Raw genomic sequence first — 25,527 nt, 5'->3', positions numbered from 1 at the left:
CTGTTGTACAACTAGTAAAGTAATAAGTAATAGCTCTGCCCACATTTATCTTTTGCTATTTAGGTTTATACAGTCCTCAGTATGGATATCTTAGTAATTGTTTTGTACGGGTGGTACTGGGGTTTCAACTCAGAGCTTTACACTTATAAGGCAGGCACTCTACTGCTCAAGCCATACCTCCATCCCTATCTTAGTAATTGTTCTGGAGTTTGGAAGTTTGGAATTGGAATGAAATTTAAAGAGAACATACTTCACTGTTTCTGCCAATCCCTGTACACATACGTAAATGGAAAATATGCCTTAACTTTTTAGAAATAGATTATGAGTGATATTTCCAAGTAGGAGAAAGATGAAAGAAAATTTTTGAGATTTCATTATAATTATGATAATCACATTTTTGAAAGGTACTTTCAACATCTGTTTCATTTGATCTTGGCAATGAGATAGTGAAGCAAGTAACAGAAGCAGCATTAAATCATGGTTCTACTAATTCCCAACCCATTGTTTGTTATACGAAATTGTAAAAAGACTCCCCATTTCATTGGTCCTATGTGAAGGTGAGTCAGTGTATTTTTCTATCCAACAGAAATTTTGTAACTTTAGACATGGAATTAGAAAGTATTTTCTAGTAACAGAGTACTTTACTAACCTTTTTCTTAGAAATAAGGAAGTTAGAATTAGTTTCAACATTTTTCAAATACATAACTGGTAAGAAGTGGGTTTTTACAATTCAACTGAACGACATTTTAAAGAATCAGTAGGAGTCAAAATGTTAGGTTTCTGAGGGCCTTGGCAAGATTGTCATAACAGAAACTTGTTTAGCTAGATTCTTTAAATAAAAGTGTCTTAAATCTTCAAGTATTTAACATGGAAGACTTGTTTTTAGTGTCTTCCCTTTTGGATACTTCTGTATTAACTATTTCAAAATGTAAAAGGGCATATGGTGAACAGTGTTATAGATTGGAGTATGTGCACATTTATTCTGGGGGGACCCTTCAGGATTTAAAAAAACTTACCCTCCAATATTTGATGAAGTAACTGAAAACTGTTGTAGCAATGTACAGGCAGTAGAGAACAGAATAAGCTAAGAACTGAAGGAAGAATTTGTAGTTGGAAAATCCAATGCAGTTATTAACCCTAAAAAAGAAAAAGAAAAAGAAAAACTAATTTGAAATCAGGACTTATTGATTGAGAATACACTGATATACAAGTGGACAAAGGAATGAAAGCATGTTACTCCTGCTGCTTCATTATGTGCCATGTAGAAACTCAACAAAGATAGATGTTCCTTAATAGGAACAGACTGGAAAAAACACATTCATATCTCACTTGTTTCTCCTTTCATCTATAGGCACAGAAAATGGATTTTGATACACCCAAGCAAACCTGGGTCTTGGTTACTAAAAACCTATTAATGTCTTAGAAGCTATACTTTCTACAGTTGTGGCATGCTCTCTATAATCAGATGACTTCAGACTGGTTCTCTAGGTCTCATATACAAAATTCATAGAATTGAGTAGCAATCTATAATATTTCAGAATCAGGCTTCTAGAAATAGAATTGAATTGCATAATGATGAAGATGAGAAATACCTGTGTTATAGTTAATTACTATGCACAATTGCTAAAATGAATGGCCAGGAGACCATTACCTTTGGTGGTATATTTATCTTACTTTAAAATATTACCCCTCCCCTATCCCACACAGAAAGCACAGTGACTCGGCAGCAGAAATAGGTGTATTACAATTATGCTTAGGAAAGTGGGCATATTGAGCAACTTTGACCCTTTTAGAGAGAGAAATTAATTGAAGGGACATACCAAGGGCAGTGATGGTCCATTTTTAAAACACACCTACAAAAGGAACAAAATACAGTGTGATAAATGAGGCTATGGAAGTGAAGCAACACCTCAAAATTGAACTCAAAGTCTCACCAATATTTTACATGCTTCCAATACACCTATTCAGATTTCTACTGTACTGACTCCAAAACTATTGTATCCTTAGTTATTCCTAGGATGGGTCAATCACAACAACACATTATAAGATTATGCTGGCAGCAAGTTATGTGCCTAGATGTCCAAACTTTAAAAGGGATTGGGAACCTCAGGATATTGATGTGTAGAAAAGGTCTAGGATGTCTCCTCTAGTTTTGCTTAGTACTCAGTTTAATAAAATATAGAAGAAAACATACAACTACAGGCTGAATTTGAATCAAAGGTAAGAAAAATATGGGTGGAATTATCACTCAAAAAGAAAGGCATGAAAATTGTATGTATTTACATTTAAATTGTGTTTTAAAAACTGGAACAATTTGAGCCACAAAATAAATAAATATTGGGTTATAGTGCAAAATGGAAACTGAATATCTATGCCTCTTTATTGACATAAATAAGTGATTGAATAAATAATTAAATAAATAAATAAAAGGGAGGAAGGAAAGGCAAATATTCCATGAAGGAAGAATTCCAAATAACTTATACAGGCACTCCAACTTCAAGGACATTGACCGTAAGTTCCCATCCTTTAGTGTGGGCAGTGCATAGTGATTTTCTTCTGAAGAGTACAATATAAAAGGAAATGGGGAGAATAATTTTACAGTGGAGAAATCTAACAGTGGAGACCACTGCCTGAGCTAACGTAGGACTATCTGTACCCTTGATATAAGAATGTACTTCACCTCTATGGTCTTCCTCCCCAGATCACATTACACCAGACAAATGATCATGAGAAAAGATAAAACAAATTTCAATTGGCCCTTGATCCTGAAAATTTGTCACAGCTTACAGGAACTAAGGAAATTCGACTACTAAATGTAATGTGGTATTCCAGATGGAATCCTGGCATAAATAAGGACATTAGGGGGAAACTAATGAGGATAATTAAAGTATAGACCAGTTAAAAATAAGGTATCAATATTGGTTTACTAATTGTAACAAATGTGCCATGTTAATGGAATGTGCTAATAATAGGAAAAAGTGAGTGTCAGATATATAAGAACTATCTTCACAATAAATCCATAAATCTAGAACTGTTCTAAAATAAAATGTTTATTTTTAAAATGTGGTTTTAGTTCTCTTTCTATCTTTAGAATACTTTGACTCCTCATCAAATCTGTGAGGGTGTTTGGCATGTGCTCATTATGACTGAAAGGAAATGCTCTTATCTAGGCATGGTTGCATATTAGAATCAGTCATTTTGTTGTCTAGGCAACTATCAGTGGCCAAGCTCAGCATGGGGAAAATACGGCTGTCACTTACACGGCACAGACAGAACAGTGGTGGCAGCGATCTGGCTTGATCAGATGGCACCTGTCACAGAATCGTACAGCTATATAAAGGAAAAATACGATGGTTAGTACTTGTTATGGGTCAACGTAAGACCTTACGTTATACACTGACTACAGATAGTCAAACTCATCTCAAGTTGCCAAACAAAAGGCAATCACATAGTAGAATTGTGGTAGGTCTATTCCTTATTGGATCAGTATGGAAAACACCTTTGAGGGAATGAAAAGAAGGGGAAATGTTTCATATTTGGATAACTGACATAGATTTTGACTACTATAAGCTGCTTGAGTGATCTTGGGAAATTGTTTAGCCTCAGTTTACTTGAACAATCCTATCTGAAAACAAGGATCCACAATTTATCTCCTGTCTCCAGGGGTTAGGCTGTTTAAGATGGATAAAACTCCTACAACATGGTAAAGAGAGTGGTTCTTAGAATAAAAATTTGGAGGAGAGACACAGCAAGATGGAGGATTAGACATATCCTTTGAATGAAAGACAAATATTGCATGTTTTGTATTGCATGTTTCGTTCATAGAAAACATGAATCTACACCTAAAATAAAATAATAATATGACATTATTTTAAATGAGAAACTGTTTGGAGGGAATCAGTGGAGAGGGGGAAAGGAGAGGGTAACGGGAAGTGAATATTATAGAAGCACATTACATACATGTATGAAAACAGCACAAAGAAGCCTACCAAAACTGTTAAAAATGATAGGGGAGTAGAAAGGGTGGTTAAGAAAGAGTAACATAGATGGGGTGAATTTGATCAAATTATATTATATGCATGTTGTAAATGGCATAATGAAACCCCTTTGTACAATTAATTTATACTCATAAATGTCCTCTGTTTGACTTTGTGAATGAGAAGAGAGAGTCATAGTAATGAAGGAAGGACTATATTCTGAAGAGAGAAAGAGAAGAACATTGAAAAATCACAAAGGAGGTGATAGTACACCTGAAAAACATGGAGAACAGAAAGACAACAGAGAAAATTAGAGCACAGTTTGCATCTTCCCTGGGGGATGAAGAGGGTAGCCAAAGTCATAACTATGATGTAAGCCAGATGGTCCTTGCAAGAGACTGGCAATTCTACCTGGGCTTATCCTCAGGCCCACACTTCCAGCAAACCTTAAACCCACTGCAGGAATTTGGTGTAACAGTGACTGCTCCTGTATGGTAGGCTAGCCTGAAAGAAGAAAGACATTTTGTCATTCCCCTTAGCTTGTAGAGCTATAGCAAGGCACCATCTTTAAAGGGGCCTACTGTTTGAGACTGAGAGACTCTGGGGACTTCAAAGCCAGGAACAATTACAGCACAGGGATTCTGATGACACCCTGCCATAGAGTCTGGGTGGGAGATGGCCATGAGAGGTGGTCATGAATAGGAACAGGGTCTGACATAGAGAAGATTAAACAGTGGGGAGCTTGACCAGTGTAGAGTGTGGTGCTCAGTGGCCTTGCCTTCCCTGACAAGGAGTGACTTCCATCACCTAAGGATCACTGTGGAAACAGAAACAGAGCATCAGTCCCATGGCTGACATAGTTCTCAGCCTCCAGGAACTGCCTCCCAGATACATTTCATCTCACAGAGACTTAGATCACTGAACCCAGGTCCCATGAATCACATGATTTCCCTAGTTCCCCCCTTCCCACAGGGTAATGAATTGCTGAGTGGGGTCTGTAAGCACTGAGACTGTCCTTTGTGAGCTATCTCTTGGCAACATATGTTTGCTGCCAGGTAGGACTAAGAGCTCTCGGCCCAGGATACACAGATCACATGACTTCCTCCAGCCTCCTCCTGCCCACAATAAGTACAAAGGGAATATGCAAGACCTCTAAGACACCATTAGAAGACCAAAACTACAAATCATGGGCACAGAAAACATTTTCAATAAAGTAACAGCAAACAAGTTCCAAAATCTTGAGAAAGAGATGGTTATCCAAATACAGGGGGCATTTAGGACTCCAAAAAAAAAAAAGACCAGAATAGACTCATTTCATATTATAGTTAAAACATTAAGAATATAGACAAGAAAAGAATATTAAAATATGCAAAAGACAAATGCCAAGAGATATATAAAGGAAAACTCATCAAAATAACAGTATATTTCTCACAAGAAACTCTAAAAGCAAGGAGGGCATGAAAAGATGTATTTCAAGTCCTAAAAGAAAACAACTACAAACCTAGATCAAATGTATCAAGCAAAGCTATCCTTTGTAATTGAAGAAGAAATAAAAACCTTCCAGAAGGTCTAGAGGAGTGGCTCAAGTGGTAAAGTGGCTGCCTAGCAAGTGTGACACCCTGAGTTCAAATTCCAGTACTACCAAAAAAAAAACAAAACCTACAGTAAGAAACAAAAACCAAAGCAATTCATGACCACTAAGCCAGCACTACATAAGATACTTAAAGGAACCCTACACATAGAAGAGAAATGGACCCACAAAAATAAAGGAAAAATAAGTCCTATAAGATGAGTAGGTAAGCAAATGAAGAATAGGGAAGAATCAAACACTACAAAACAAAAAAGACAGCAATTTCTATTTACCTTTCAGTAGTAACTGAATGTTCATGGTCTCAATTTCAATTCAAAGACAGACTGGCAGATTGGATTTAAAAAAAAAAAAAAAAGACCCAACCATTTGTTGACTACAAGAGAAGCACCTCACTAGCAAAGACAAATACAGGCTTAAAGTGAAATAATGGAAAAAGATATTCCAAGCAAATGGAGCCTGAAAGCAAGTATAAGTAGTTACACTCATGTCTGACAAAGCAGATTTCAAAACAAAATTATGCATAAGAGACAAAGAAGGCCACTTCATGTTGATAAAAGGCAGAACCCGGCAAGAGGGTATAATAATTATAAATCTATACTAACTAAAATCAGTGCATGTAATTTCATAATACAAACATTACTGGACATAGAGCACAAATAGACCCCAACACAATAATAGTGGGTGATTTTAACACCTCACTCTCACCAACAGATAGTTCATGCAGACAAAAAATCAATGAAGAAACATCAGAATTAAATGACACTGTTGATGTGAGCTTAACAAACATCTACAGAATATTCTACCCAACAGCCACAAATTTTTCTTAGCAGCCTCTTGAACTGTCTCCAAAATAGGTCATATTTTAGGACATAAAACAAGTCTTAACAAATTCAAGAAAACTGAAATTACTTCTTGTGTTTTTATCAGACCACAATGGAATAAACTTAGAAATCAACAAGAGATACTACAGAAAATATTCAAGCACATGGAGATGAAAAGGACACTTTTGAATGAAGGAAAAAAGGGAGAATAAAAAATTTCTAGAATTGGATGAAAATGAAAACATAATTTACCAGAACCTTTGAGACACAGCAAAGACAGTGCTAAAAGGAAAGTTCAAAAATCAGAAGGATCACAAATAAATAACCTAATGGTGCACATGGTTCTTAGAAAAACATGAACAAACCAAACCCAAAAGCAGTAGACTGAAAGAAATAATAAAGATTGGGGCAGAAATTAATGAAATGGAGACTAAAAAATAATGAGGGGAATCAACACAAAAGTTGGTTCTTTGAAAAGATAAATTAATAAACCCTTAGCCAAACTAACTAAAAAAATGATGGAGAAGACCCAAATTAATAAAATTGGAGATGAAAAAGAAGATACAACAACTAATACCAATAAAATTCACAGGATCATTAAGGAACATTTTGAAAACTTATAATCTAATAAACTGGAAAATCTAGAAGACATGAATAAATTTCTAGATGTATATGATCTACCAAAATTGAACCAACAGAATATAAAACACTAACATGAAATAGAATTGAAGCAATAATAAAGAATCTCCCCCCACACAAAAAAATAAAACACAGGATTGGTCAGATTCACAGCTGAATTCTACCAGACCTTAAAGAAGAACTAACACCAATGTTTCCCAAACCATTCCATAAAATAGGAAGGGAAGGAACGCTACCAAACTCATTCTATAAAGCAAGTATTATCCAGATACCAAAACCAGGTAATGATATACCGATAAAGAAAATTACAGACCAATTTTCTTGATGAATATACATGCAAAAATTCTCAATAAAACACCAGCAAACCAGATTCAACAATGTATTGAAAGATCACACACCATGATGAAGTTGACCATTTCAGGGATGCACGGATAGTTCAACACATGCAAATCAATAAACAAAATGCACCACATAAACAGACATGATTGTCTAATAGAGTCAGAAAATGACTTTGACAAAATTAAACTACCTTTCATGATAAAATCTCTGAAGAAACTAGGATACAAGAAGAGTGTATCAAAATAATAAAGGATATGTATAGTAAGCCTCTAGCCAACATCATAGTAAATGGGGAAGAAAATGAACCATTTCCTCTAAAGTCAGGGATGAAACAAGGGTTCCCACTCTTTCTTCTCTTATTCAATTTAGTGCTTTAATTCTTTGCCAGAGCAATAAGGCAAGAGAAGGAAATAAAAGGATACAAATAGGAAAGGAAGAAGTCAAATTGTCCTTCTTTGCAGATGATATGATCCTATACTTAAAAGACCCTAAAGATTCCACCAAAAAATCTCTTAAACCTGATGAATACTTTTGACAAAGTAGCAGTATACAAAACCAACATACAAAATTAAGTAGATTTAAAAAAATAATGAATAGGTTGAGGAAGAAATCAGGAATATAATCCAATTCACAATAGTCTTAAAAATACCTAGTAATGTACCTAAGGATGTGAAAGATCTCTACAGTGAAAGCTATAAAATATTGAAAAAGAAATATAAGAATACACTAGAAGATGAAAAGACCTCCCATGTTCATGGATCAGCAGAATTAATATTACAAAAATGGCTATAATACTGAAAGCAAACTACAAGATTCAGTGAAATTCTCATCAAAATTCCAATGTCATTCTTCACAGAAATAAAAAAAATCAATCCTAAAATATATATAGAAGCATAAAAGACTCAGAAAAGCCAAAGTAACCCTGAGCAAAGAGGGCAATGCTGGTATCTCAATAACTGACATTAAATTATATTACAGAGCCACAGTAACAAAAAACAGCATGTCATTAGCACAAAAGACACATAGACAAATGGAAAAGAATAGAAGACCCAGAAATAAACCCACAGAGCTACAGCCATCTGATCTTTGATGAAAGTGCCAAAAACGTGTGGGAAAAAAAACAGCCTCTTCAATAAATGGTGTCGAAGAAACTGGACATCTACATGTAGAAGACTTAAACTAAATTCTTATCTGTCACCCAGTACTAAAATCATTTCAAAGTGGATGAAAGATCTTAATATAAGACCTGAAACTTTGAAACTACTACAGTAGATATAGGCAACTTTCTTAATAGGACTTCAATTACTTAGGTAATAAGAGAAAGAATTGACTAATGGAATTGTATCAAATTAAAAAGCTACTGCACAGAAAAGGAAACAATTACCAGAATCCAAAGAAAACATACAAAATGGGGAAAAAATCTTTGCCAGCTATTCATAAGAGAAAGAATATTCAGAATATATAATCAGTCAAAAAGTTAAACACCAAAAGAACAAATAATCTAATTAATAAATGGGCAAACATATTAACAGTTAGCAAAAGAAGTATAAACATGAAATAAATACCAGAAGAAATGTTCAATATCTTTAGCCATAAGGAAAATGCACATGAAACAACATTGGGATTCCATCTCATTCAAGTCATAATGGCTATCTATCATCAAGAAAACAAATGTTGGTGAGGATATGGGGAAAAGGAAACCTTATGCATTCTTAGTGGAAATATAAATTAATGCAGATACTATGGAAATCAGTATGGAGCTTCCTCGAGAAACTAAAAATAGAACAAACATATGCTATACCAGTGCTGGGAATATGTCTAAAAGAATGTAAATCAGCACACAATAGAGATTCCTGTACACTCATGTTTAGAGTAGCAGTATTCACAATAGCCAACCTATCAAAACAGCTTAGGTGTCCGTTAACCAATAAATGTACAAAGAAAATGTGGTATATATACGCAATGGGTTATTCTTCAGCCAAAAAGAAGAATGAAATTATATTGTTTGCAGGAAAATGGATGGAACTGAAGACTATCATCTTAAGAAAGACAAATACTGTGTTTTCTCTGTTATGCAGAACCTAGACCTATGAAATATAACATGAACATAAAAGGGGTACTGGCTGGTGAGGGGAACCACTGGAAGTGGGGAGGGCAAAATGAGAGGGTGTTAGGGGGTGAATATGATCAAAGTTCTTCACATGAATGCATGAAAAAAGAATAAGGAAACCCATTAAAATTATAAAAAATAGGGAAGGGGGATAAGAAAGAGTAATAGAGGGGGTGAATTTGATGAAAGTACATTATATGCATGTATGGAAATATCATAATGAAACCCCTTTGTGCAATTCATACACACTAGTATAAATGTATAAAATTTGGAAAAATAGAAACGACATTCTATTTTTTTTCATTTTTCTTTTATTATTCATATGTGCATACAAGGCTTGGTTCATTTCTCCCCCCTGCCCCCACCCCCTCCCTTACCACCCACTCCGCCCCCTCCCTCTCCCCCCCTCAATACCCAGCAGAAACTATTTTGCCCTTATTTCTAATTTTGTTGTAGAGAGAGTATAAGCAATAATAGGAAGGAACAAGGGTTTTTGCTGGTTGAGATAAGGATAGCTATACAGGGCATTGACTCACATTGATTTCCTGTGCGTGGGTGTTACCTTCTAGGTTAATTCTTTTTGATCTAACCTTTAGAAACGACATTCTAGAACAATTAGTTCAATCAATCATTTCACAGATAAGGAAGACCTGGGCCATATCAAATGCTTTGCTCAAGGTCACACAGCAAATGAGTGGCAGGGCTTTGACCTGTACAGTTTATGTGACTTCTTAGTTCAGGATTGTAGTCACCCTATAATATGTGTGACCTAAAAAAAATCCCTCATTGCCATCTCTTATCTTTCTTTTTCTTCCTTCCTTCCTTCCTTCTTTCCTTCCTCCCCCCTCCTTCTTTCTTTCTTTCTCTTAGATTATAGGCATTTTCCATTCCTTCTCATTTTCTCCATATTCCCTGATACAGTATGGCTATTTATAATGTGATTATTATCAAGTATAGAAACTAAAATTATAGGTAATTTGAGCTGTATAATAATTCTGCTTAAAGTGTAAATTAAGCACAAATAATTGATTTAACACAATAGACCGCTAGTTCAACAATGTTCTGTGGTCATTTGTACCTGTGTGTGTGTGTGTGCGTGTGTGTGTGTGTGTGTGTGTGTGTGAGAGAGAGAGAGAGAGAGAGAGAGAGAGAGGGAGAAATCATAAAGCTATAGATATAATTGAGTCAAGAAGGAAGAAAGAAGGACTTGCATGTTTGGGTCTTTAGCATTTTTTTTTATTTATTTATTTTCACAGACTAAGGTTTGAATTTAGGGCCTCGTGCTTGCTAGGTAGACATTTTCTCATTTCACATGGTAATGACATATTTCCACAGAATATTTCACATGTAACTCAGCTCGTTTCTCTCATAGGTCACCTATTATACTGAGTAGCTAAGTGGTCTATTAAAATATAAATTAAATAATATTACTATCTACTTACAGCTCTCAATGGTTTCCAATACCCTTAGATTAAAATCCAAACTACTAACCATGGCCTTCATTATCTGGCCTCTGCCTAGCTTTTCAGTCTTCCCTTGTACCATTTTCTACCTACCTGTTCAGTGACATTGGCTACCTCTCTGCCCTTGTAACACTGCAAGCTTCCTCCTGTCTTAGGGCCTTTTGCAGTTCCATATACCTAGAGTGATCCTCCCTGATTTTTTTTTTTTGGTGGTGTTGGGGTTTGAACTCAGGGCTATGCTAGGGAAGCACTTTACTACTTGAGCTATGGCTCCAGTCCCCACCCCCTGCCATTTTTTGCTATAGGTTATTTTTCAGATAGGGCCTTGTTTTTGCCTGGACCATGATCCTCCTGTCTAGGCCTCCCATGTAGCTATGATTAAAGGAATGCATCACCACACCTGTTTTTTGTTTTTGTTGTTGTTGAGAAGGATTCTCACTAACTTTTACCTGGGCTGACAATGAACTGCAATCCTCCCAATCTCTGCCTCCTAAGTAGTTAAGATTACAGGCATGAGCCACCATGTCTGGCCATCTCCCTCTGCTCTTTGAATGCTGTGATGGGTAATTTTAGGTGTTAACTGGGTCACAAGGTACCCAGATATTTGGGTAAATATATCTGGGTGTGTCTACAAGGGTGTTTCCAGAGGAAAGCAACATTTAAAACACTTTTAGAAAACTAACAAATACAATGAGGTTGGCTGGCTACTCAACATCACTGGAAAAATGCTGAAAGAAAAGCATAAGCTCAGAGATCCAAATTCTTGCTCAAGTGCCACATAAATGACCTTAAAGAATCTATGTGTCTCCTGAAGGAGATGCTTATCTCCTGTAGACATAAAATATAGATTGCTGAAAATCAAAGAGAATTTCATCCTGGGATTAGCTAAATTATAATATAAATTGAGGGCTTATAGGCTGTCTACTGTTAAAGTGAGAGCACTGATTAGGTGCTGTAAGTTAGGATGGGGATGTGAGAAGACCCTACTGAAGAGAGGGAAACTGCTAAATTCTGATAACTCTTGGCCAGAAGAGATCTTCCCACCACTAGTGGAAGCAGCCTCTTCCATCACCAGTCATATTTATTGACTTGTTTATTGATCTAATAAACAAGTTCTAGGTCAAATAAATGAGAACATATTCTGAATCATAAGAACAGTTATAGCCCCATTGACCAATTCCTGGACATGAGCCAGTTTACAGATCCAGAGTCCCTTGAATGAAGGGGAGACATGGGTTCCCTTGAGAAAGGACCCCAGAATAACTATCAAAACATTATGTCATTAATATTTCCCCAACCTTTTTCTAAGGATCCTCTGACCTTTTACCAAGGTAACTTTGCATTAGGAAAAAGGAAATAAGTAGCCCTTTTCAGTACTGGACACTTTCTCTGAACTGACACTAATTCCAGGAGACCCAAAACGTCCTCATGGTTTACTAGTAAGATTTAGAGGTCATGGAGGTCAGGTAATCAACGGGTTTTAGGTTAGGTCCAACTCACAGTGGACAAAGTTTTAAAAGACACATTGAATGGATAAAGAAAATGTGGCATATATACATAATGAAATGTTATTAGTCATAAAATGAATGAAATCCTGTCATTTGTGGAAACATGGATGGAACTAAAGGTCATTATGTTAAGTGAAATAAGCCAGGCACAGAAAGGCAAATACTACATGTTCTTACTTATATGTGGAAACTAAAAAAAGTTGATTTCATAGAAGTAGTGCGTAGAGCAGTGGTCACTGGAAGTCAGGAAGGCTACTGAGGTGGAAGATAGAAAGAGGTCGGATAATGGGTATCAAAATTCAGTCATAGAGGAGGAATAAGTTCTGATGTTGTATATAGCACAGCAGGGTAAGCATACATTGCAATTTATTATATATTTTATAAAGAACTACAAGAACGGAGTTTGAAGGTTCCCAACACAAAAAATGATGAATGTTTAAGGAGGCAGAAGTTATAACTATCCTGATTTGATATTACACATTGTATAAGTGCATTGAACATCACACTGGGCCCCATAAATATGCACACTCATTTCATGTTGATAATAAAGAGACAAAGACACATTAGATATCAAACAAAATATATCTCTGAGCCCAATGCATCCCATGTGCATCTAGTTCATATTCTCTGCTCCACCATAGTATTTTGCTTATAACTGCCTGAAATTATATAATTTCCTGACTGCTGATTTTCATCAGAACTTAAACTCCAAAAGAGACCTTACCTCTCTGTCCAACTTGGTATTCCCAATATTTGGAATAGTGCCTCACACACATTAGTCACTTAAAAAATTAGTAGTATGGAAATTTTCAACATCCACTAAAAATAGAATAGTATAAATGAACTCCATGCATAATCACTCAGCTTCAACAATTATAAATTGTGTCATTTTTGTTAAATCTGTTTCTTCCACTGGTTTTTCACTTGAGCATTTGAAGCAAATCGCAGACATTGTATCATTTCCAATCACTAGCTGTACAGTATGCACAAAGACTTTTTTTGTTACTACTGGGGTTTGAACTAAGGGCCCTGTGCTGGTTAAGCAGGTACTCTAACACTTGAGTTACACCCCAGCCCTTTTTTACTTGAGTTATGTTTGGGATAGGGGCTTGCTTTTTTTTACCCAAGTCAGCCTGGACCATGATCCTTCCATTTATGTTTCCTGTGTAACTGAGATGACAGGTGTGCACCACCATGCCCAGCTATTAGTTGACATGGGATCTTGCTAACTTTTTGAATGGACTGGCCTTGAACTGTTATCTTCCTGATCTCTGCCTCCTGAGTAGCTAGGATTAGCATAAGCTACCACATCCAGCCAGAAAGACTTTTAAAATACTTTTTGAGATTCATTCATACAATTGTGTTTTTCACAATGCTGTCACATTACTGCTCTAACAAAATAGCAATAAATGCTTGATGTTATCTAATACCCAGACCACACTAAATTTCTCCACTTGTCACATGGTATCTTAATAAATATTTGTTGAATAAATAAATGATGAACAAATGAACATAAGTGTCTGACAGTATGCTTTCTAAAAGCCTTGAAACATAGTCTTCCTTATTAGGAATATTAGGATGATTTGGCAGAAGAGTCTTAGTTTTCAAATTTTAAAAGGTGGAAAGTTAGTTCAACAAGTACTGTGTTAGTCATGCAGATAAAACCTGAGTAAAACTTTACAGTGGGTATTTACCAAAGAAAAAATGAAGACTTGTATAAGGATGTTCATAGCAGATTGTCTCATACTAGCTAAGCACTGGAAACCACACAAATATGTATCAATCAGGGAATGGATAAACAACCTGTGACATGTTCATAAAATATGATACTAGTCATTAATACAAAGAATGAAATACACAACATGAATGAATCTCAAAAACATTATGCTGAATAAAAGAAGTAATATGCAAGACTACACACTTCATGATTCCAATAATATAAAATTTTAGAGCCTGCAAAACTATTCTATAGTAGAAACTATCAGAATAATGATTGTCTGGGGGGGGACTGACTGGGAATGGGCGTGGAAGAACTTTTTGGAGTGGTGATAATGTTTATAGAGGTTTTGGTTACACAAGTGTGTTCATTTTTCAAAAGCACTAAATGGTACACTTAAGATTTGTGTGAATTTTACAAAAAAAAGAATGAAAAATATTTAGGTGGATGGATACTGATATCTGCTCTTTGCTTTGAAATGAATCAGAAAAATAAGATGGCTTGATAAATGATGGATAGAAGGATGAATATATGAACAGATATGTGATTTTAAAATATAGTGAAATGTTAGTGGTAGAATCCAGAGTTGGATATTAAGATGTTTACAATTCTCCCAACTTTGATATGTGCTTGAAAAGTTTTATATAAGATGTTGAGAAAAAAATCCCATAGTGGTTTTCAGAAGATGGGAGGAAAAGACAGTAGCCTGACAACATAGATGACTTAGTCTTTCTGAGATTCTTGCTGAGCTGCCTCTTTAGATGACTCTGGATGAACTGACCTCCACTCCCGGTTCTTGTGTACACAGGCAGCTTCTTGGCCATATCAACAAGCATCTGCTTCTGGACCTCAGGTCTCTCTTCATTTTCATAGCGCTCCTTGTCTGTGTAGGACAAGTGGAACTGGAAGCAGAAGTGATAGGTAAGACTTCATTTTCTAAGCTTCACAGGAAAGATTAAAAACAATAATAACTACCCAAAATAAAATATCTGCTACCTACCCTTGAAACCCAGGTATCAGTTCAGCTTATAAGTTTCTATGGTTAATTATCTCAATCATCTTACCTGGCTTTTATCTCAATCTTTATAACTTTTTAAGATAGGTGGTACTGTCTTATAAATAAATAAAAATAAAACTTACAGAGATTAAGCATCTTGTCCAAGGTTGTACTCACTCAATTAATAAGTAGCAAACAAAGCTGGGCCCCAATCTGATTTCACCTAACTTCAAGACTTGTGCTGTTTCCATTCCATTATACCATAATATTATGTTGCATACAGATATGCAATATACTGCTGCCAGGATTCTGCTGATGGGTAACAACTAGGCTTACTACTTTCCAAGTGCTTTTCATAGGTGACACTGATGACAACCTTGGAGAACATGGATGAGACTGCTTGTGACATAGACTGCATATTCTAATTTGCAAATGAGTACAAATGTGATTAAGAATGTTTAGTTTGGTATGGACCTTGTTGCTATGTTATTGCTACACTTTGCTAATCTTGCAAAAGATATGCCAATGATTTCCTAAAGTAATACAGATTTGATTACTAAAGATACTTCCTTTAGTATACACCAAAGGTGTAAAGGTGAAAAAGCGAAGGGCCCATGGTCAGAATTTTGGAGTTTAAACCCCATCCCTGTCACTTTATAGTTAGGAAATCACTTTGGAAAATTAGATGCTCTTAACCTTGTTTCTCATCTGTAAAATAGAGGAAATAATACCTATTTCACAAGATTGATGCCCAAGTGCTAGATAATAACAAGTAATTTGAAGATTCATTTAGTAGTCTAATTATTGAATCATTTAAAAAATTTGACACTGCTAATCATTATAATTTTACCTCTTCTAGTTGGTGTGTATCAATATTTTATTTAGCATTTCTTTTTTTTATTGTTTTATTATTCATATGTGCATACAAGGCTTGGGTCATTTCTCCCCCCTGCCTCTACCTCCTCCCTTACCACCTACTCCGCCCCCTCCCTCTCCTCCCCACCCCCTCAATACCCGGCAGAAACTATTTTGCCCTTATCTCTAATTTTGTTGAAGAGAGAGTATAAGCAATAATAGGAAGGAACAAGGGGTTTTGCTGGTTGAGATAAGGATAGCTATACAGGGCATTGACTCACATTGATTTCCTGTGCGTGTGTGTTACCTTCTAGGTTAATTCTTTTTGATCTAACCTTTTCTCTAGTTCCTGGTCCCCTTCTCCTATTGGCCCCAGTTGCTTTTAAGGTATCTGCTTTAGTTTCTCTGCGTTAAGGGCAACAAATGCTAGCTAATTTTTTAGGTGTCTTACCTATCCTCACCCCTCCCTTGTGTGCTCTCGCTTTTATCATGTGCTCAAAGTCCAATCCCCTTGTTGTGTTTGCCCTTGATCTAATGCACACCCATGTTTATTGCAGCACTATTCACAATAGCCAAGTTATGGAAACAGCCAAGATGCCCCACTATTGACGAATGGATCAAGAAAATGTAGTATCTATACACAATGGAATTTTATGCAGCCATGAAGAAGAACGCAATGTTATCATTCGCTGGTAAATGGATGGAATTGGAGAACATCATTCTGAGTGAGTTTAGCCTGGCCCAAAAGACCAAAAATCGTATGTTCTCCCTCATATGTGGACATTATTTAGCATTTCCCTAATTATTAATGACGTCAAACACCTTTTCATGATTTTACTGGCCATTTGGTTATCCTCTTGTGAAAAGCCTATTCAAGTCTTGTCTGTTAAAAAAGAATTGTGTTGCTATTCTCTTTGTATTGCAATTTTTCATATATGGTGAATTTCACTCTTTTGTTGAATACTTTCCTACCAGTCTGTAATTTTCCTTTTCACTTCCTTTATGGGACAGTTTGATGAACAGAAGATCTTGGAGAGAGTGTAGATTTATATAATCATTTTGAAAAACTTTGACATTATCTGTTTATGCTAAATATATGCCTGCACTATGACCCAGCAATTATATAACCAAGAGGAATGAATATGTGTTTGTATATATGTGTGATGTTAAATTTACATATGTATGTCAAAAACAAGTACAATAATGTTGACAGCAGTTTTGTTCATAATAGAAAAAATGGTAACAACGCAAGTGTCCTTCAGTAGGTGAATGGATAAACCAACTGTGATAAAAGGGAATACCTATCAGCAATAAAAGGGAAATGTCTACTGAAATAGGCATCAGCATGGATACATCTGAAAAACACTATGTTGAAAGAGTTATGTAGAATATTGCATACTGATTCCTTTTTTATGAGGTTCAAAAACAGACAAAATCAAACTGTGGTGATAGAAGTCAGATCAGTAGTTACCCCTGAGAGAAGGTTTATTGGGAAAGGTCATGCAGATTTCTGAGTAGCTAGATCTTATCCTGAACAGTGATTCCATGGGAGTATGTGGACCCATGTATAAAAATTCATCAAATTGTACTTCTTACAACTTAATTCTTAGAGTATGTATGCCATACCTCAATAAAATAGCAAAACAAATAAATTAATAAAATATTGAGAACCTTAAAATATATCTCACTTTAAAATGGAAATGTATAGAATTAATCTATGTTAAGAACCATACCCAGTGGTACATTTTTATGGTGTCATGTCATTCTCAAGCAGAATGAGAATTAAGTGCCCTCCTGGCAGTATGTGAAAATGTGTAGGGGGTCACTTTGGGATGTTATGTAAATGTGGTATGTTATAAGCATTTCATTCTTAGCCCAGGATTCTGCAATGAACTGGACAGATGTACACAAGTATGAATTTTTCCAACCAAGAGGCTATAAATCAATGTTATAAAACAGTAACAAATGCTGTAAATTAATATAAAAACAATTTGATTGTTCTGTTTCCTTAGAAGGACAATTATACTGAATAATGCGTATAAGGTTTAAAATTTTTTCTTTTTAATTTTGATAATTAAAATAGCACCTTGTGTTAGTTCAATTTTTGAGATGTTCTTGTGAATGTAACTTTCTTATGGTACACTGCACATATTTTAAGGGCATAGGCAGAATTGTTTTTACTTGTATGTGATGAACATCTTGTGGTCATTTAACAAGTTGGCTTTGGTTTGGGACAAACAAGTTGACATGGATGTTTGGTTAGTGCCTTTGAGGCACTAATACAAATTTAAAATGGTAAAGATGTAGTCTTAAATGTTAGATGTTTGTAGTGTTTGACTAAGTTTTGTCATTATCTCACCCAGTTTAGGCCTATAAAACTCCAAACCACCTAGCCCTTCTACTCTCCTACAAGCTTCACAAATAATATGAAGGGGAAATTATTTATTGAACTGAAATTCACATAACATAAAATTCAATTTTCAAGGGTGCATTTTATAGTACACAATTCAGTGGCATTTAGAACATTCACAATGTGAAAATATCACCAATATTTAGTTTCAGGAAATTTCATTACCCCAAAAGAAAGTCCCTTATTCAGTACTCATTCAGCTATCATTCTTATTCCTATTTCCTCTCTATGCTCAGACTCTGCCAACCACTAATCTGCCAACTTTCTGTCTCTATGGATTTGCCTTTCTAGATAGTTCATGTAAATGTAATGAAAATGGTGTGGCCTTTTGTGTCTTGTATCTTTTAGCTAGCACAAAGTTTTCAGGGTTCATCCATGTTGTAGCATATGTCAGTACTGCATTCCTTTTTATGGCTGAATAATATTCCTCTGTGTGAACAGACCATATTTTCTTCATCCATTTTTCCATTTATGATGGTTCCATCTTTGTCTATGTTGATTAGTGCTTCTGGGAATAGTCACAAATAAGTATTTATTTGAATACTTGCTTTCAATTCTTTTGAGTGTATGCCTAAGGTTAGAATTTCCAAGTCACATGACAACTCTATATTTAACTTTACAAGGAACTGCACAGCTGTTTTCTATACCATTTGCACCATTTTATATTCTACATGTTTCATATAATAAATGCCTGGTATGCTTATAAGTCCTTTCATGAACTCTTACAAATATTACATGAAACACATGGATTCAAGAGAATACTGCTCAGTTATTGATTTAACTATTGTACTTTTTCTCAGAGTTGTCTTCCAGAGCTTTGCTGGGTACTAAAAAAAGTTTCATAGAATTGAACTAAATGAGATCTCTGTGGATTGTTGTTTTTTTCTAACTTAGTCAACATTGCAGGTATAGTGGCTTCCTAGTCATAAAAATGCCCAGGACTGGTGATATCAGAAACTCCTTCAATAGCTTATCCTACCCTAATTCACCTTTGTCACTGAGTCCTTCTTAGTTTCTACTGATCAGGCCCGGTGATGTATGACTGCAGTCACAGTTAATTGGGAGGGATAAGTAGGAGGATCACTTGAGCCTAGGAGTTTGAGGCCAGCCTGGGCAACATAGTGAGACCTTGTGTCAAAAAAAATTACCTAATTTTCCTTTGTAATAGAAAGTTATTTGCTTTTCTTTTTGTTCTCGTATTGCTTTATTAACCTCTCTACTTTCCTCTGTTCTTAGCCTTTGTGAAGTTACCAATATTCTTACCTTCTGGTTTGGCTGCTGTGGTAGTGTAAAGATAGACTTCCAGTAGGTCCAGGCAAAGAACACAAAGATGGCATGGTAGAGTATGAGGTAGATAACTGAAATAAACAAACAGTGTTTATGATTTTTATCCCTTCTTAAGAGTTCAAAAAGACTCAATGACAAATCTCTATCTTGTTTTCCAATTACCAAGTATTCTATAGTACTATTATGAAATGTTAATTGTTACTATTTTCTCATGCAGTGACAGAAATAAATCATAATACCAAATTCTGAACCAGATACTGTCTGGAAGTTGTATTCTTTAAAAGTTGCCATGAGATTCTTTGAGTAAAGTGAGGAAATGTCCTTTATGACAATATAGTAAAAGCTAATTTAACTAATTGTCATTATCTTTGCCATTGTTGGTGCTGAAAGGTGATGGTGCTTTAATTTACATAGCAAATTTACAACATGCTTTCATAATATATTTATCTCATTTTATTTTCTCAATAACATTGTGATATAGGTAACAGTTAAGGTAGTTGATTATTAGGGGTGGTTGATTAACCAAAGTCATAGTTAGTCTATAATGTAGTCAGGTTTTAAATACAGAACTTCCAAGTATAAATACCAAGACCTTTTCAGTAGCCCCATACACAACAGTTCTGAAGAGTGAGCTGCACCTTGAAACAGATGTATAAGTGACTCTCCACTGCCCTTTTTTCATACTCTTTGCCTCTTAGCTTTTCTGATATGGGGAATTTTGGTATTCTCCACAGAGAGGGTTATGACTGAAGGTCACTTTACTGTTTCATTGTGAGTCCTTGAATGGCATGGTCTTATTACTTCAATCCATCAGAAAGACTCAAGGGAATTATGTGACTCAAGACCAAGTTAACAAATGTTGCTGGGAAAAGTGGTTATCCATCTCCAAGAAACTAAAACTAGATCCATGTCTATCACCCTGTACTAGTATCAATTCAAAGTGGATCAAGGACCTAAATATCAGACCCGAAACTCTGAAGTTACTACAGGAAGGAGCAGGAAACACTCTGGAACTAATAGGTATAGGCAAGGACTTCCTCAATAGAACCCCAGCAGCCCAGCAACTAAGAGAAAGGATGAATAAATGGGACTTCATAAAATTAAAAAGCTTCTGCACAACAAAAGAAATGGTTTCTAAACTGAAGAGATCACCCACAGAAAATATTTGCCAGCTATACATCAGACAAGGGACGGATAACCAGAATATACAGGGAACTTAAGGAACTAAACTCTCCTAAAATCAATGAACCAATTTAAAAATGGGCAACTGAACTTAATAGAACTTTCTTAAAAGAAGAAATTCAAATGGCAAAAAAGCACATGAAAAAATGCTCACCATCTCTAGCCATAAAGGAAATGCAAATCAAAACCACACTAAGATTCCACCTCACCCTGCTAGAATAGCCATCATCAAAAACACCACCAACAACATGTGTTGGCGAGGATGCGGGGAAAAAGGAACCCTAATCCACTGCTGGTCGGAATGCAAGCTGGTACAACCACTCTGGAAAAAAATTTGGAGGCTTCTTAAAAATCTAAACAGAGACCTGCCATATGATCCAGCAATCCCGTTCCTGGTGATATACCCAAAAATGCAACACAGGTTACTCCAGAGGCACCTGCACACCCATGTTTATTGCAGCGCTATTCACAATACCCAAGTTATGGAAACAACCAAGATGCCCCATTATTGATGAATGGATCAAGAAAATGTGGTAGTTGTACACAATGGAATTTTACTCAGCCATGAAGAAGAATGAAATCTTATCATTTGCAGGTAAATGGATGGAACTAGAGAACATCATTCTGAGCGAGGTCAGCCAAGCTCAGAAGACCAAAAATCATATGTTCTCCCTCATATGCTGACTTTAGATCTAGGGTAAATGAAGCAATGTGGTTGGACTGGGACCACATGACAAGGGGAGAGCATATATGGGTGATATAGAAATAGGTAGAAAACCCAAAACATGAAAGCATTTGATGTCCCCACTCCAGAGGAAGTAATACAGAAACCTTAAAGCAACAGAGGTTATCATGAGAAGGGGATCAGTAACTAGGGTAAAGATCAATTAGAGATGAATCAACATGGGTCATAACACGTGTACACAAAAGCAATGCTAGGAATATTTCTGTATAGCTATCCTCAACTCAACTAGCAAAACACTTTGTCTTCCTTATTAGGCTTGTCTCTTTTCTTCAACAAAACTAGTATAAAGGCAGAACAGGACCTGCCTGGGACTGAGGGAGGAAGGAGGAAAAGGGTGGGGGAGGGAGCAGGGGGGAGAAATGACCCAAACAATGTATGCACATGTGAATAAGTGAATAATAAAATAAAAAAAAGACCAAGTTAACAGGGCTGAACCTCTCATATGTTTATGGCTGAACTGAAAAAAAGCCTTACTCTTCTGGGCCAGTACCCCAGTCCCACAATACAAGACCTTTTATATGTGTTTGATTTCTGTAATTATCAAATATAACTTTAAAATTCAAGTAATATAAAGTAAAAATAAATGTTCATCCCAAGTATACATCTAACTTGCTACCTAAGGCACAACAGCTTCTTGGCATTGGCTGTGTATCATTCTAGATCATCTCATTTAAATGCATATATATACAAAACATGGAATTTTATATTTAAAATTTTCATTACATTTCTTTTGAAAAGTAATACATTCATAAGTTCAAAATTTGAAAGTATAGAAAGGTATATAAGTGAATTTTCTCTGAGTTTTGTCCATCAGTCACCCAGATCCCTTCTCTGGAAGCAACTAATGTCAGAAGGCCAGGACTATTTTGTGTATCCTTTCAGATTTTATATTTATAAAATCACCCAAATAGTGTGTTCTGTCACATAAACAATAGTATTCTGTGCATAGTGGTTTTATACTATATTTCTTTTCTGCTTATTTTAAATTGGAGATTATTTCACTTAATATAACTTGGAAAGAATTGAGCTTCCTCATTCTCCTTTTGGAAGGCTGAATGGCCATTACATAAATGTACTATAATTTACTATCAGACTGTCTTTGATGGAAAGTAATTTTCCCCTGCTATTGCTAATACAAATAATATTTCAATGAATAATTTGTATATATGTTTTCAGCACATGTATGAAGAACATCTATAGGCTCAATTCCCTGAAGTAGAAATTCCAGGCCTAAAGATAGGCCTTTTGGTGGAAATTGCTAAATAGCCAATAAGAAAAGTTGTATATGATTTACCTTATTACCATCAATAAAAGAGTGCTTCTTCCTGCATGACCAAATAGCAAAGAAAAATCCAACTAAGCATTAAGTTGTTCTACATTTAATCACTGCATTGTAATGTGAATGGCCCATTATAAGAATAGCTTCTGAAATTAGAATGACTCAAGCTCTTTCCCTAAAATAATGATTCATAAACATCTTGATAAAAAATTACAAAATCTTAAATTACATAGTGTAAGTAGCTTGAAGTTGCATCTTTGAATAGCACACTGCCTTTTTTTAGGTATTCCCAAGGACCAGTGGGAAATGTGTGTGTATGTGTATACATGTGATGCTTGCATTCACATTCTTGTGTGAATAACAATGATTGCAGCAGATAGATTGTTCTGAATGCAGCAAGATGATCCCCAAATGGGAAAAGAGGAAAATAAAGCAGCTTTATTATGTTTTTTCAGACACCTATAAATAAGGCTGTTACTGTGGCAAGTTATTGTTGGAAACTACCATAAAAAGAGATCATTTTCTGTAATATCGTTCAGATAGATTGATGACTAAAATAATTTGTGTTGATAGAGGGGGGAAACAGAAAAAGAAGAGTACCTTACAATTGCATTCAGCTTATCCCTAGCATTCAAGATTTTCTCAGGTTGTTTCCAGGGTTCAGTCACCTAATCCCTAGGAGTCACTCTCATAGTGGGATCAAATTCTGGCACCAACATACAACATTACGTTTTGAAAGAACATGGCTTTCCTCATTGATATTAACTTCAAAAGTTAGAGGTTTATCCAACTATGCTAATTTCTCCAAATTATCCATTAGGCATTTACTGCTCATCAATTTAAATAAACCTTTTATGAAGCTGGTTATGTTTTCAGTCTATATCAATCCTTGAGAGGAATGAGTTTCATAAGTTTGCCAGTCACTATGCAAGGCAGGACTTCATTTTAATTTTCATAAACTTGGCTCTTTTTTTTTTTTTGCAGTTTTAGGGATTGAACCTGGGGCATAGCATATGCTACTCAAGTGCTCCACTGCTGAATTACAACCCCCAGTCCAAAACAGCACTTTTAAGTTTCAAAGAGTTTTCTAGACAATGTGCATTATGAGTTAGTGAACAGTATATCAAGTTAACAAAATACATAGACTTAATATGTTTATGATTGTGGATTATAGTCCCTTTCAGTTTTTGTTTTTCCATTTTAAAAAAAGTCTCCCCTTTTTAGTCTATTTTGGACACTGAAGTGTCATATAAAATTCAATACATTTGGAATCAGATGACTAGGGTTTGAACTCTGGATTTACCACGTAATAATTATGTATCCTTGGGAATGAAGCATAGCTCAGTGGCAGAGAATTTACCTAGCATGTTCAAGGCCCTGAGTTTGATCCCCAGTACTACCACCACCACCACAACAAGACAACAAAAAACAACCCCCTCCAAACTATGTGTCCTTAAGAAGCTGGTTAACCTTTCCAATAATTATATGTATGCATGTGTGTATGTATATATATAACATATATATAATGTATGCTTAAATATATTTCTAAACAATATATATGAAATACATACTTGCATATATTTTTGATGGCACTAGGGTTTGAACTAAGGGCCTTGAGCTTGCTAGCAGAGCACTCTATCACACAAGCCACTCCTCAGCCCCTTTTGCTTTATGTATTTTTTAATAGGGTCTCATCTTTTTTATGCTCAGGATAGCCTGGACCATGATCCTCCTACTTATACCTTCCACATAGCTGGGATGACAAGTGTGTGCCACCATGCCCAGTTTTTATTGGTTGAGATGGAGGTCTCACTAACTTTTTTGCCTAGGCTATCCTCAAACAGTGATCCTTGTGATCTCCACCTCCCAAGTAGCTAGGATTATGTAAAGGCATGAGCCACTGCATCCAGCTCTAAATGTATTTTTATATATAAAATTAAAATACATGCCTGACAAAGTTTTTGTGAGAAATAATTGACTTAAATGTGTGAACATATCTGACATACTTTTAAGGACTTAATAAACAGTTTTTATCCTCTCAGCTTCCATCTTAAATAAATCTTAGTGATTTATTTTCTGAGATATGGTAATAAAAATCACACAAACTTAAGAGGCAGATACCTGATGGCTTTGTTAAAAAGAAAGAGAATGGTTTGTTTCTAGTCTTCTTCTTGGTGTCTACCCCACACTTCATTGATTTATTCATGTTGCATATAAAGAAGTACATAGGGCTTATCCTTTGGGGAATGATCTTTGGCTTCTTTCCTGGCTTAAATTGAAGAGTTGGGATAATATTATTCTGTATGTATGATTTGTATCAAGTAGATTCTATTATTTCCATGTTCACAGTAAACTCTAAATGGGGGAATTAGAGATTTTCTGTTGTCTACATGGTGACCAGGGATGTGTAAGTCAATTCTCACTGACTGGAGAAGTAGCAGGAGTTCAATTACAGGTTGGTTCCCACAGAATGTACTGCTTTTAGTTGATACAACCAATAAGTTTACCTCATTAACTTGATATTGACTTGATTGATTTTAATATCATATTTCAGAGTTGTGAGGGACTTTATTTTTTAAAATTTTTATTTTACCATTTTTACATTTA

At 35.5% G+C, this 25,527-nt stretch overlaps 1 protein-coding gene across 1 annotated transcript in view; it reads right to left on the bottom strand.

Moving 5' to 3' along the window:
* Zdhhc15 (zDHHC palmitoyltransferase 15) overlaps window positions 1–25,527 on the bottom strand; it is a 104,245-nt gene that overhangs the window by 38,636 nt on the left and 40,082 nt on the right. The window contains exons 3-7 of the mRNA XM_020160423.2: window positions 19,691–19,785; window positions 14,947–15,067; window positions 3,261–3,330; window positions 1,821–1,853; window positions 1,017–1,137 (exon numbers count right to left, since the gene is read on the bottom strand). Coding sequence (XP_020016012.2) covers window positions 1,017–1,137; window positions 1,821–1,853; window positions 3,261–3,330; window positions 14,947–15,067; window positions 19,691–19,785 — 440 coding nt within the window. The remainder of the gene's footprint in view (window positions 1–1,016; window positions 1,138–1,820; window positions 1,854–3,260; window positions 3,331–14,946; window positions 15,068–19,690; window positions 19,786–25,527) is intronic.

This window comes from Castor canadensis, chromosome X, assembly GCF_047511655.1.
Source record: "Castor canadensis chromosome X, mCasCan1.hap1v2, whole genome shotgun sequence".
Lineage (NCBI taxonomy): Eukaryota > Metazoa > Chordata > Mammalia > Rodentia > Castoridae > Castor > Castor canadensis.
Note: the sequence above shows the minus strand (reverse complement) of the source record. Positions and strands in the feature narration are given on the sequence as shown.